General features: G+C 34.6%; 1 protein-coding gene across 1 annotated transcript; it reads right to left on the bottom strand.

The window, feature by feature from the left end:
* Nucleotides 1-3,024: 3,024 nt before the first annotated feature.
* On the bottom strand, nucleotides 3,025-13,500 carry LOC104099218 (exonuclease 1). Its single transcript, XM_070195457.1, is given in 15 exon segments — nucleotides 3,025-3,266; nucleotides 3,357-3,548; nucleotides 3,640-3,862; nucleotides 6,511-6,559; nucleotides 6,670-6,890; nucleotides 6,972-7,340; nucleotides 7,419-7,470; nucleotides 7,555-7,751; nucleotides 9,101-9,224; nucleotides 10,053-10,391; nucleotides 10,565-10,774; nucleotides 10,890-11,027; nucleotides 11,107-11,230; nucleotides 12,024-12,143; nucleotides 13,035-13,500. Coding segments are annotated over 14 exon segments (2,409 nt in total). The 5' UTR covers nucleotides 13,196-13,500; the 3' UTR covers nucleotides 3,025-3,266; nucleotides 3,357-3,466.
* Between the last annotated feature and the right edge of the window lie 461 nt (nucleotides 13,501-13,961).

The following is a 13,961-nucleotide window of genomic DNA, read 5'->3' as shown; positions in this document are numbered from 1 at the left end:
CACATGCACAATGATGAGCTAACTTTGCCTGAAAAATACAGACACGTCTATTTCACATACGCTATGACGTGGTCTAAATCATAGCCAGATATTCTCCTTAGGTCATCACTTATTTTTCTTGTTTTTTATGTTCTCATTTAATTTAAAATGTTTTTTTGTGAATTCTACTTAAATATATATATATATATATAGACCTACCAAAAGAGAGAATTAATATAAGGAGAGTTCCATTTCCATTATAACTATTGCTCGGAGACAGTTGGTACCTTTTTGGAATTTTCTGTGCTCGAAACTTCCAAATGAAGAAGAAAAAGAATTGTTATCATTTTAATAAAATAAGCTTGACAAGTGTCCAGTTTTTTCCTTTCAAAAGAATATTGTAATACATTTTAAATGAAATTTTATAATGTAATGACACAATCAAATCTTCTAATTAAAGATAAGAATTCATCCGCAAGAAGTTTAGACTTAAAATTGAGTGGTTGTTAGGAAGAAAATGCATGTTCTGCTACTTGGCATCTTTCTATGGATAACTCAATTCTTTATAGATTTCAGTTCGTTTGACATGTAATATTCCACAGTTTAATTTATTGTAGTTTGAGAGCAACTTATTTTTTTTATGTCTTACATATTCTGGAGAGCGAATTCAAAATTTAAGGCAAAGATAGGTTCGTGAAAAGCAAAGGCAATAAAACATCAGCAATTGCCGAAGGCAGCCTCAAAACAAGTCGATTTAATACCATTCTAGCTATATAATTATTTATGCTTTAAAAGGTCAGGCAGAAAATAGGGTTTTATTTTCATTTAATTTGAGAGACTTGTGTCTTTCTTTTCTTTTTTTTTCTTTTTTTAATAAAGTATAAGAATGAAGATTGTCCAGTTGACTTGCATACATGTCCTCAAGTATAGTTTGAAACCTTTTCTTCTTCTTTTTTCGGTTTTCCATCCCTATTAATCTGGATTCGAACCGAGTAAGGCCGTTTAAAAGGGGAGCAGCTCCATTTTTTTCATTTTAAGAGTTTGAACTCATAACTCTTGTTAAAGGTGAAAAAAATCTTATCCAACCAACCATAATTCTTGGTAGTAATTTGAACCCTCTCTACCAGTATGCTATACTTCTTCACCAACTAATTTAAGGTGGTTCAATTTAAATATTTTTAGAACATGGTTTATAATGTTAAAAAAAAAAAGACACAATACATTTTTCAGCAAAGGGGATTCTGTTGAATTCCTTGCTCCCACATAGATCTGCTATTGATGATTTCAAAATGATATCTTATTTTACTTTCTAAAATTTCAAATGAAATATTTCTTTTGTCATGACAAAAAATGAATCGATCTAATCCGCTGCAGTTTCGGAAACTAAACTATTGATAAATGATATCAAAAATAGATTGTCCAATGTGGACAGAATATTTACAGGAATTACCTAAGCAAATAGAAAACACGTGACTATGCGAGGTTAGTTTGCTACTTGAAGCCTTGAGGTCTGAAGATGAAGTTCAAAAAATGAACTAACTAAACCAAGTAATATTGCCGAACTAATTTCATGAATAGTTCATATATAGGTAGGAAGTTAGATAAAATGTGCAAAATGTCCGCATTTTCTCTTTGTTTATTTTACTTTTTGGCCAATAGAAATTCGGAAAAGAAAATTCAAAGAGAGAGATTCTAAGCTTTTACTATTAGAAGAAGAGCAATAATTTTTCAGATTTCATTTCAATAAATATACTTCACAGTTAGCCATCTTCCTTTTCTCTTATTTAATTAATCTTTTTTTCTGTTTCCCAAAAAAGCGATGCAGAATCTTTCAGGTAGAAATTTCCTTCTACTTCTTAAAACCTTGAAGATAAGTCTTAATTTAAGTGTTTGTTAATTTTGATAGTGACATGAAACAGTAGAAGGTAAGAAAAAAAGAGAATTGCGTATGGTTAAGGGCTGTGCGTTGTTTGTGCTATTCCATACAATTGTGAGTTTATAAGAGGAAGTATTATGATTCACTTTAGGTTAGGAAGATGAGAATGACATCTTTATAGCTGAAAATAACTAAGGCACAATCAAGGTTCCATTCACTAAATTAAGAAATGTTAATCAACTTATACCTAACTTGTGTCGTGGCATATACCATTATTATTTAGTAAGCTATGAGTTCACGTGAACCCAATAATATTATCCAAATTATATATATATGTATTATTCACTAAATATTTGATTGTAAATTTAATATTACAGTATATTAACTTGAAATCGTTACGAGAACTCATAAATTTTAAATTTTAGATTCTCCTCTAGCATTTTATATTATAATACATACATAAACATGAGTGAACCTCTTGGAATATCATTTTCGAAGCAGTGGTGATGGGAAAACACTTGACAGGTGAAAGTTATCCACATGAAAGGAATATTTCTTTAAAAATAGCAAAGAATTGGACCAAACATAGGACCTACGATGAAAGAAATTTGTTGTTTATACTAAGAATATTAGTGTATGATTAGTTCATGGGGTCTATTGATAAATGTTGGAAGAAAAGTTGTCTCTTAAGACATCCTTGATTGGACTTCACAGTGGAACCATTCACTGTACCCAACCCATACGAAACTGTTTGAATAACTTTGGAGCAAAATTAGTTTACAGAAAGAAAACGTCTTTGAATAGTTATAGTTTTATTTTTAAGGATTTGCAGTGTTTTGAAAGTGTTTCTTTTTTAAAGAAAAATAAATACACCCTAAAACTATCTCTTCAAAAGCAAAGTTTGAGAAAGCCCTTACAAAGATATCTGGAGAAAAACTTGAGCAAATAAGTTTCAGTTAGAAAATTCTCTTTTGCATGGTTTCAAAAGATTGCTCATAAAACAAAGGCATTCATTGCCACTACACCAATACTCGTTCTAAAATACGTAACCTGTATCAGTAAAACATACTATAACCTTATTCGGAGGTATGGTGAAATTATAATCAGGTGTACATTAGATTTCCCAAACATGATTATTTTGAAGATCAATCAAATCTCGCACTCTTAAATCATCTAATCCTACATTATTCATTCTGTGAAGGTTGAAGTCAATTACAAGACACAAATATGTTGCAATTCAGATATAACAAGAAAAGCAAATATGAACCCTCATGGAATGAATTAAAGTATAGCTTCTCTACAATATTTCTCAGTAAAATTACAAGGAATGTGATGAGAACCTTCAGATTTTGGGCAGCCAAAAAAGCAAAAACAATGGCTTCTCCACAATAGTTCCCAATCAGAGCTGACCCTGAATCAAAGAAACTGACAGAGTATTAGTTATCTAGAAAACTTAAGAGGCAAAAAGAAACTGTGAATTTAGCCAAGAATGTCCACTCACCAATAAAAATGGAAATTTAGCAGGAGCTGGTGCTGACTGAAATTTATATTTATCAATCTGAGAGCTGCTGAATTCAGTATATGCAAATGCAGGCAGTATAGTTGCAAGTTTTAAACTTTACGACGTGCTAATGATCGCTTCTGATTTGTTGGCTTGTATACGAACTTGCTTAGATCCAGGTTACTAGCGGACCTTCAGTCAAAAAGTAAATTCAGAGATGGCAACAAAAAGCAGACAATTTTTTAAGCTAAACCTAAACTCAGATGTCTAAAATATTGCTTACCTGTTGGTGCTTGTATTCTTAATATCTTTTAAAGGGGCTCGGAGTCCACTGGCTCGAGAACCATTTGAGGTGAATCTAAACGATGATATGACTGAAACAAAACTTTCTATTGATTTCTCTGCTATTTGAGAATAACGTCCTAAATGAGAGATGTTGGAACCAAATTTCCCTTCTCCGTCCTTTGTTTCGTTAGTGGAATCATCCAGGTCGGAGATGAAGTTGCCTGAAATACAAAGATGTTATGATGTCTCTCCTGTAAAGAGATCTCAGTAAAGGTAACCAACAAAAGCATGTGGATGAAGGAGATTCTTCATAATTGTATGACAAAACCTTTTCATTGTAAGAAATGGTAAAGAATAAGAAAAGATAAGAAAATATATTAAGTGTTCAAATTATCGCATGGAACAGAACTACAATCGCTTGAGAAGCTAAGAAAATCATCGGATCATCCAAATGACTTGAAGAGTCAAGTCATGGAAAATTGAAGCACCGTCCTCAAGAAATATGTCCAATATAGCACATCTCAACTATACTGTCCTAATTGCAAGCACAAATCAAATGTTTACCGGCGAAAAGTTCATTGGCGAGAACAAAAAAAAGAAGGATCTTTAATTACTGCCAAAGAAATACATTTGCATTCTTATGGCAATTCCAGGCAACAAATCATGAGGATATAGAATTCTGTAACAACTTCCAGATTGTTGCATGTCATTAGGGTTAAGTCCAACATGTACTCCTTTTTTTTTTATAAGGTGTCCAACATGTACTCCTAGACTCTTACAATTTCGGTTTAACCAAGCTACAACGTCAAAAATGAAATGTTTCTTAAACAACAGTTTACTGAAAAAAATTGAGATGAAAAAGTAAAGGATTATTATTAAATAGTACCAAGTTGGTACAGAAAGAGTACATCAGGACCTTGGGATGTGTTAAAATGGTTGCAAGTCCATAATTTCAGGACCTCGCGATGGGAGCAATTGGAGAAGTGGATCATCAAAGAAGCAAAAGGCAAATCAAAAAGAGCTCAGATCTTCAAACTGGCTTATACTGAATGGGTGCATACCATGTGGATTGAGAGGAATCAGAGGAGATTTGAGTAAATAGCAAAGGGTCACATTCAGCTAGTTAGGGAGATAGCATACATATGTAACATCAGGGCTTCTACTAGAATTAAAGCTCAGGTCCAGCAGCTTACCATTTAGATTAGTTCTGGTAGCTTTATAGTTATTTTGTTTGGTTCTGTAATAGTCCATACTTAGGTAGCAGACTGAGATGTAGTCTGGATATGGCTCTTCATTGTAATTACTCTGGTAATTAATGAAATCTTTAGTTACCAAAAAAAAAAAAAGAGTACATCAGGAAGGAGAAAAGGTCTCCTCCTATTTCTATTTTTATTTTTATTACCTATTTTATTTGTAAAAGTTGTGGTTATTGTTCTTTTTTTATCATACTCTGAAACATTAAACTTATATTTCTAAATGACAAGTTAATCGATGTCAGAAAAAGGATGGAAAATTTGATCAATTTGACCTTGTAAAGTGAAAGACGTCATTCTTTTTGGTAAGAAAAGAGTATCGCATTCCAGTTTTTGCTGCTTTGGTTGCTGAGAACCCCTTTTTATTCCAAAACAAAGAAGCCAAAGCTAAAGCTTAGGATCTGTGACTACTCAGACTAAGAAAGATAAGGAGTAATAGTTTTCTGAAGGATCTGAAAGGAATTCAAAAGGTTTAAGAAGCACAGCATAACAAAGTTAAACAAGAACTTTCACCCTGACTGTAAAAGGGTTAAAACTGTAGACAATTTGACAAGAGTGAAGAGACAAAGACATGAATATGAAAGATGGGACTTCAACCTAAAAGTTTACGACAAGAAAATAAAGAGAACCTTTTTACAATGAGAGTCCTTTGACATGCCCTTGAGATCCCTAGTCATTTCCTAACATCCGAAGGACACAGATATTGGTAAATTGGATAAAGATGAACTTTGGAGGACAGATCTCATCTAATGTTGCTTGCAACTAAACAAAAATACTTGAACGTCTGAATTCCTTTAACCTCCTCAATCTCTCCTAAGACAAATTCAGTACTATAATCTTACCACAAACTCTACCAATTTGTAGTAAGTAAGAAAAAGACCTTATTCCTGTCAAGCCTCTCAATTAAGCACCACATTGCTTGCCTGTACGGACTGAAACCTCCTCCCCCAGATCATTCCTTCCTTTTAGGTGGAATTCCTCATAGTCTAATTTTTTTCGACTTAGCCTCTTTCACTAACTGTCTATCAGCAAGCAAAACCATCTTTTTTCCTATTCTTTAATTCATGGAACTCTGATCACCAGTATTTGCCAACAACATCAAATGAGTTTTTCCTCTTTTCAGCCATGAGCAAGACAGAATCCAGCTTTCTAAGTGCCAAAAAGAGGAACAAAACCTTTGATATTTCTAATAGGGGAATTGCACTAGTGCCATATATAAAACTTATATCAGTAACCATCACTAAAACACATGTTCTAATACCAAATGACATGTGTGATTCTGCTTTTTTCAATTGCAAAGTTCCAACCTTCACTAGTATTGATGAATTGCAGTATAGTTAACCACAACCTTCATATCTACAACACTGTACATAGAAGAAAATAAACTCTTACCGCTAACTTGTTAATTGATCTTTTATTTCCGCTTTTCAATTATATACAGTAGTATTTGGTTAGCATCCCCAGATACATTAGCTGTTACGAAAAAGTAAGTGCACAGCTCCAGCAGTATCAACAAAAATTAGGAGTATCAAATTGAGGAGAGAAACAATTATTCGAGGAAAATAATTTTCACATCTCCAGTGAGTTCAAAATATTGCCTTTCGCCTTGTACATACCTTGATCGGCAGATATTTCAGCCTCTAAATATTCAGCGCTCTCACTTTCCTATTAAAGAAAGACAAATTTGGTGTAACAAGCTGCAAGTTTGACTAAATTTTGCATCAAAACAAAGTGAAGATGAAAGGAAGAGACACATCACTGGAAAAGGAACTTACGGTTTGAGCAGTGTCAATGAAGGTAACCTTTCTTTTCTTTAATCTCACTTCACAGCAGTCATTTCCTGAAGAAGCCTTGGGACTGGTATGTTGCAGCTCAGCAGGAACATGCGAGTTGTCCTGACAATTTTCATTCTCTTTTGTTCCTGCTGATCGCTTGTGCTGAAAATAAGAACTCCTTACTATTACTCTTTTGTTCTCTTTGCTCTGTTCAGTATCACCTAAAGGAACCAAAAATGAATTTATTGTGTCATCAGGAGCATCATCCTTAATAAAAAGATTAAAACTATTAATGTACCAACCATTTCCTGCTGATGGCTTATGCTGAAAATAAGAACTCCGCACAATGGTATTTTTAACTACTGCTGCTACTGTTTCATCCCTTGCATCTGACATAGAATCACAATCATTCTCCTGAATACTTCTATGAGATCTATCATTGGCAGCCCCATTTATCTCACTCTTATCATCCTGATTATCTTCCTTTTTCTTATTCTTCATAAAATAGGAGCTCCTCACTATCACTTTTCCTTTTTCAGCTTCTATTGTGCTCTCGCTCAAATCTAAAGCACGCTCCTTACTCGATGTCATGCAGGGTTTACATATTGGATGCTGTAGCGGAACAGGTTGTAGTCCTATATAATTTGCATTTTCTTCCTCTTCCAGTCGTCCTGCTCAGAGGATATACGGAAAGAGTGTTTAACTGCACTTATTGTTATTGATGTTCTAAAAAAAATCTGTATATTTACCTTGACTTTTTGACTCCAAACACCTGGAAGCTTTCAAGAGAATATCATCTACCTAAAGAGAAGAAAATTCTACTATTCAGACAGATGCAATCAGAATTCCAATATGATACAACAATGTTATTCTCAGAGTATTAACTGCAAAACTGTCTTTCCTCACCGGAGCAGAAGATACACCCAGAAGATCAGGCGAGGACATTGGCAAGCTCACGAATTTAGGAGAATCAGCTTTCTTACTGTCTGCCCAAGGGTTTGACACTCCAATCTCTGAATTTGGATGAACAGGGCTAGTTCTCGGTGCCCTAAATTTCTGCTTTGCTTCAAGAGAAGCAGTGCCTATAAATAGTTAAGGAGCACAGGGACCTATCAAACAAAGTATCGGGAAAAGATTTTACAAAATGCAGATTTACGCCATAAACAGGAGGAAGAGAAATGATCTATGTTCAACTACCTTGGGCATCTTTGCTCCTCAATATAGTGCATTGCTGACATTTGTGTTCGAAGGTCATTATTTAGAAGCTCTCAAAAGAATATCATCATCCACCTAAAGAAAGTGTTTACAGCAACATTCTTTTGTTTGTTCTTTTTGCTTAGGATTTATATGGCATAATATGCTCTATATTCAAGTTTCACTAGGTAGTTCCTAAAACAGTGGCAGATGCTATGACAACCTGGAGAGTGAAGATGCTAGGTGAAAGGAATTCGTAAGTTGGTAAAGGGGTGGGCCCATCATCCACCAAGTTTTGAATCATGTGCTATTGTCCTTCGGGGTCCCAAAACAATATGAAGGAAGAACTATGGGAAGATCACCTTTTTGTGTGTTGACTAGTGTAGAGAGAATAGAATGATTTTTAGTGGATGAGAGGATTCATTGTTATTTTTTTATAAGGATGTTAAGAGCTCCCTTCTATTTTATTTTATTTGTTATGCTGGTGTAAAGAGGAATTCCTCTTTGTATATACAATTAGCTAGATTCTTGGGAGGCCAGAGGCATACATGTAATACAGCACCTTTTAATATTCATACCACATTGGTCGTATGAATGAAATTCTTTGACTTTCAAAGAATATCTAGGACACCGCAATGCTTCAAAAGTTTTACAGCTGCGCTAAACTTAAAGTTTCAGGGGTATCATACAAATCTAGAATCTGCAAAGCATTGAATCCTACAAAAATCTAAGCCTCCAATGCCAGATTCAAATGTCTGGATGTAAGTTCTCAGCAATAGCTGGGAGAAATCAAACTAAAATTACTATACCTCAATCCTAAACTAGTTGGATTCAACTATATGAACCCTCTATACTCAACCAGCTCTATACTGGCCTTTTTGATTCTAATATTGGGAAGTAATATTCTAAAATCAGAGGTTATCTAAGTCTCGTACTTATCCCTACACTGACATACACGTCTCCAACCAGTCAGACCTGATATATAGTCCTAATGTATTCAGGAAAAAGAAAAAAAGGGATATATTTACGAAATGCCATTTTACATCATAAACAGGAGGAAGATAAATGATGTATGTTCAGCTACCTTTAGGCTGCTTTCCTCCTAAATATACAAGGTACGTTGCTAAATAACTGCTTTGTCGTAAACATAAAGAAAAAGAAAAAATCACCCTTAATGATGCTTTGAGCTTCCAATGACAGTAACAGTGTAAAGCTAAGTACTTGTACAATAGGATACAGAAGTAGTTGGTTAGGAGATTTTTTTGTGCAGGCAAATCAAGCTTCCTCCTTTCACCTTCCACTTTGAAGTCATTCAGTTCATAAGTCCTGCTATGCACCAGTTCAGCAGCATTGCATTCTTTCTGGTGAATTGAAATTCCACAACTTAGAAGTATTATAAACTTGATATGAAATATACTTAGGGAGAAGAAAAGGAAAGAAACAGTTGTCGGAAGTTACAGAGCAGCACACTATCTTCATCCAATTTTCATAAAATTAAAAAGAATTTTTTTTCATTTGCATTTAAATGGAGATAATCATAAAAGAGGAAGACACACAACAAGAAGCGCAGCAGAGGAAAGATGCCATATATGAAGAAAAACCAATAAGTTTCATGCCGTCATGCATATCGTCACAAGAACAAGAGATAACGTCCATATATCCCTCAGATTATGGCCCTATGTTCAATTACTCCCTCTGTCCCATTTTAATTGACCTGCATCGACTTTCACAGAGTTCAAGAGTAATTTTCAAGCGAATCTTATACTGAGTTTGGTGGAGAAGGGCTTAAAAGTACACTCCAAAATACAATAGGGTAGAGAATTGGTTGGAAGGTTGTTGCAACAGCTTTAAATGATACAACGTAGTATCCATTTATTAGGCAAGATTAGTTGGAGAAGAAAGTGTCATATTAGAAAGAGGTCAATTTTTTGGAAGGGACAAAAAAATAAAATAGGTCAATGAAAGTAGGGCAGAAGTAGTATTTTACCAAGATGGTAAACCATAGGCTGCCTAGAGTTCCCTTCAAACTTCAGTTTAATAGAAACATGAATATCACTGAAGCTAGAGCATAAATGCAGTAGTGCGTAAATCTGAAGGGGACTGTAGGTATGGCAACCAAAAGTTATTGGTCTTCTAAATCATGAGAATTGAAAGCAAGAAATTTTAATAAATGAAATAGGACTAAATACCTGAAATGGCATCATAGTGAAAGGATCAACATTGCCTTTTGCTATTCCTTGAGCAACTTCTGCTTGTATCAGCGTTCTCCTAGTTAAGGAATGACTCATAAAAAAAAGGAAATAGATTGTTACATGCATCTAAGTTGCATCATGACTAAATTTGGAAGGATATGGGCCTAGGAAATCTAGATCTTGACTACCACAGACAGAGAGCTCAGACAAATGAACCAGATCTTCAGTAATGGGATCATAAACTCGTTGATGCAGGAAGGTCATAATTGCTTTCTTGAAAGACTCTTCATACAGAGGAGAAACTGCAGCAGTATTGTACCTCAAGTGCTTAATGACCTGTAAATAAGCAAATTAGTATCCAATTATCATGCTTACGTAAATGCTCAATACCAAATGCAAGCCAATAGATAAGATACGCAAACTGAGGAAGCAGGATCAGACTTTGGCAAATTACTAAGTACAAATTTTTCTAGGGAAGTCAACATTTTTAATGCTCCAATAATATTCACCTTGTCATAGCTCTTGAACTTTTTTATAAGTGCATGAGCTTTTTTTAGGCCCATTCCAGGCAAGGACTGCAAATAGTCACAACCGCTCAAGATACACATCTCTAGAAGCATCTGCTTTGTGAAACCTGTTAAATTTAGTTCCTTATTCTGATCCAGCTTAGAGCACCGAAACTCAAGACCTTGCCCAAACTTATCCATTTTGTAAATGATCTGGATTCAACAAGAAATTAGCAGGACTTCCACGATGAAGTACAAAAAAATTGTAACAAATAAAAGGAAAACTTTTTTTAACAAAAGTTCGCCATTAAAACAGCCAAAAGCTTACCCTAGGACAACCAAATGCTATTAAATCCGAATCCTCGGTTATAACTGCATCAACCTGTTTGTTGATGGCCAGAAAGGTCATTTGAGCATCTGCTTCATAAGGAGCCACTATGTAACATACATTTTCTCGCTTTAGGACCTTCAAATGCATATATTAGATTATGAGAAACAAAAGGTTGACTTGTTAACCGTAGTGAAATCATGATGGATTTTAGTACCTGTATGAGATCGTGAGCCACTGAAGGTGATATATCAACCGCCTTTTGATAGCACTCATAAGCAGCAGTCATGTTTCCATTAGCTTCATGCTCTATCGCACGAGAAAGGTTTTCTTTCCTAGACCTGCAGGAAAATATGGGGATGAAGTTAGCAACACTAAAGAGCTTGCCATGATTGAGGAATGCAAATTAAGGTATTCCTTACTACCTTTAAGGGCTGGACATCAAGGCAAGAGAGGTGCGGTAAAGGTGATTGAAAGATTTGATTAGATGTTGGCAACATGGAAGGAGCAGTAACCTTCAATAGGGTAACTATTCCCAATTACAGGTAAAGTAGTCAAACAACTGGACAAAGTTAGGAGGAAGGGAATGGTGATCAACCCAAGTTCCATTATTATATGGGATGTTGCAATGAAACCGAAGTACTGCGGAGGTATGGGGTAAGAAATCTACAGCTATACAAAGCCAACAAAGGAAGTGCTTTGGGATACAATAACGAATCTGATGCTAACGGAGTAAAAAGTAGTAAATGCAAAGCATGGAAATAACTCATTGGTACGTTTTTTTTAATGAAGTAAGACACTTTCATTAAAGGCATCTAGAAGATGCAAAACAAAAGAGAGTACAAGTAAATAGAGTGTGACTGCTCATGAACATCAACAAAAAACCTATGTTAAAACTAAGGAGCAGCCACGGTCCAGAAAATGATCGCAAAGCCTGATTGAGCCAAGTAAAAAGATTAAATAGACATTTAGCTTTAAGGGCATGGTTGGAGTTGATATGAGCTAATTATCCTTTTCCTTTTTGTAATTTTCATGGATAAACTAGATGCAATATATCAAAAATTCTAATTAGTTCATTTAAAAAATTAAAAGGAACTTACAACGTAGACGTAAAAGTTAGGAGGTTATAAGTACCTTGCCCGCTTGTTCTCCTGGTCATTCTTCATTGGTAAGGGACCTCCATCAAACACAAGAATAGGTTTGACACCATAATGGCGTAATAGATTTACTCTGTGCATGCAATAATCAATATGCCTAAAAGAAAATACAGCGGAAACATTGTCAGAGTTTGCATTAGGCTAAACTGAACTATTTACACTTCAGTCTTTTCAGCCATTCATTAGAGTTTCATCTTCGAAGAAAGAACTTTCTAAGACTTCCAACGCAATGTTGACTGTATTAGTGAGAGATGAAACTTTGTTTACTTCTCCAAAGGTAGTTCACACTTCTGATCTCAACTAATTCTAATCTTAATGTGAAATGTATAATATATTGGGAGTAGAGTATTTTACTAATGTGATCTTAACAATTAATCTGCCCAAAATAGACAAGCACAATGTTGTTTCCTTCTAAAAGCACATAAAGCTTGTCGGGCCGTTGTTCTATATGAATACTAGTTAGCAAACTCAAACGGTCAAACCAAGAAATGAAGGTATTATAAAATCCATAGCAACTATCCTGTTAAATCTCATTGCTATCGTGAATACAGAAAGCAAAGCAAATATGTCCTGTTCTAGAATTGGTATATACACATGGATTGAGATTTATAGTCCCTTTGCATTAATCATCAGCTAAATCAAAATTTAGTTAAAAAATTCATTTACTTTTTCCACATTTCACATAATTGCAAGAGAAAGAGAAAAATATAAAACACATACCACGAAAAAAGACATACCAAGGACCCCATCATGAACATCAAATCACAAAACTTCAGAAGAATGAAATAACAGAAACAAAAACGTACCAAAAAAAAGAAAACATAATCCCTCCCCCATTGAATATTTAGTAGCACAAATTACAAGACAAATCAAGAACAAAAGAAAAAGAAAAAAGAAAAAAAATTCTTTGACCGAAAAATAAAAATAACACAAAAATAAAAAAAGATCAGCGGGAAATGAAATATTAAGGAGAAAGAAAGATAAATACTTGGTAGTGGGGATGCCTTTGCAGAGCTCTTTGCTGCAAGAGAAAGCACCCTTGTGAAGCCAAGAATATGTATCAACAGCTACACTGCAACCCTTCAATTCTTTGATGTTTATGGGTAACATTATTGATTTCAAGAGGGGCAAAAGCCCTTGTATACCCATTATTCTGTTGGCGTACTCAATTAAAGAATATTTGCAATTTTGAGAAATGGGTTTGAGCTGGAATTGCTGTTAGCCCTAATTTCTGAGCACCCATTTGATAGATAGGGGTGGAATTTAGAAACGAGGGAGAAAGAGGAATGGCGGGAAGTGTTTTTTGAGAGTGCAGTAATTGGGGCGTCTATGGAATTTTGCAGTTTTTGTGGTATCTAATTGGAAAATAGTACTTTTCAGTTTTCTCTCTTTTTTTTCTGCTATTTTTCTTTTCCTCCTTCTTCGGGTCAAGGATTTTCCACTCTTAAGGAGGGGAAGGTGATTTTTCAATTTCGGGAATATATATGGAAAGTCGGGAATTGAACACGTAACAATGTTTTCACTTTTCTTTCAACTAAAGTATATTCACAATAATCATTAATGCCAAAATTGGAAGATACTTTCACTTTTGGACAATTCAGGAAAATCTCTTCTTGCAAAAACTTCTTTAAACTTTGGATTGTTTTGTGAGTATGAGAAGACCTTGTTGCTAAAAAGGTGCCTTTAAGACACTTCATTCAAAAGGCATCACGAGAAAAATTTCAATCAAACAACTTTTTTCTCCAAAAACTTTCTAACTTTGAAATAATTTTAATGTTCGAACGCTTAAAATTTACTCCTTGAGATCCACTTTAATTGATTTTTCGGACTTTTTCTGTGGTCCACGATATTTGATTTTTTCAGATATCATGAAGAATTTTTTTTTTTTTTCCAAAGTTGCCCCAAAGAGCCTAAA

This window comes from Nicotiana tomentosiformis, chromosome 2, assembly GCF_000390325.3.
Source record: "Nicotiana tomentosiformis chromosome 2, ASM39032v3, whole genome shotgun sequence".
NCBI classification, from domain to species: domain Eukaryota; kingdom Viridiplantae; phylum Streptophyta; class Magnoliopsida; order Solanales; family Solanaceae; genus Nicotiana; species Nicotiana tomentosiformis.
Note: the sequence above shows the minus strand (reverse complement) of the source record. Positions and strands in the feature narration are given on the sequence as shown.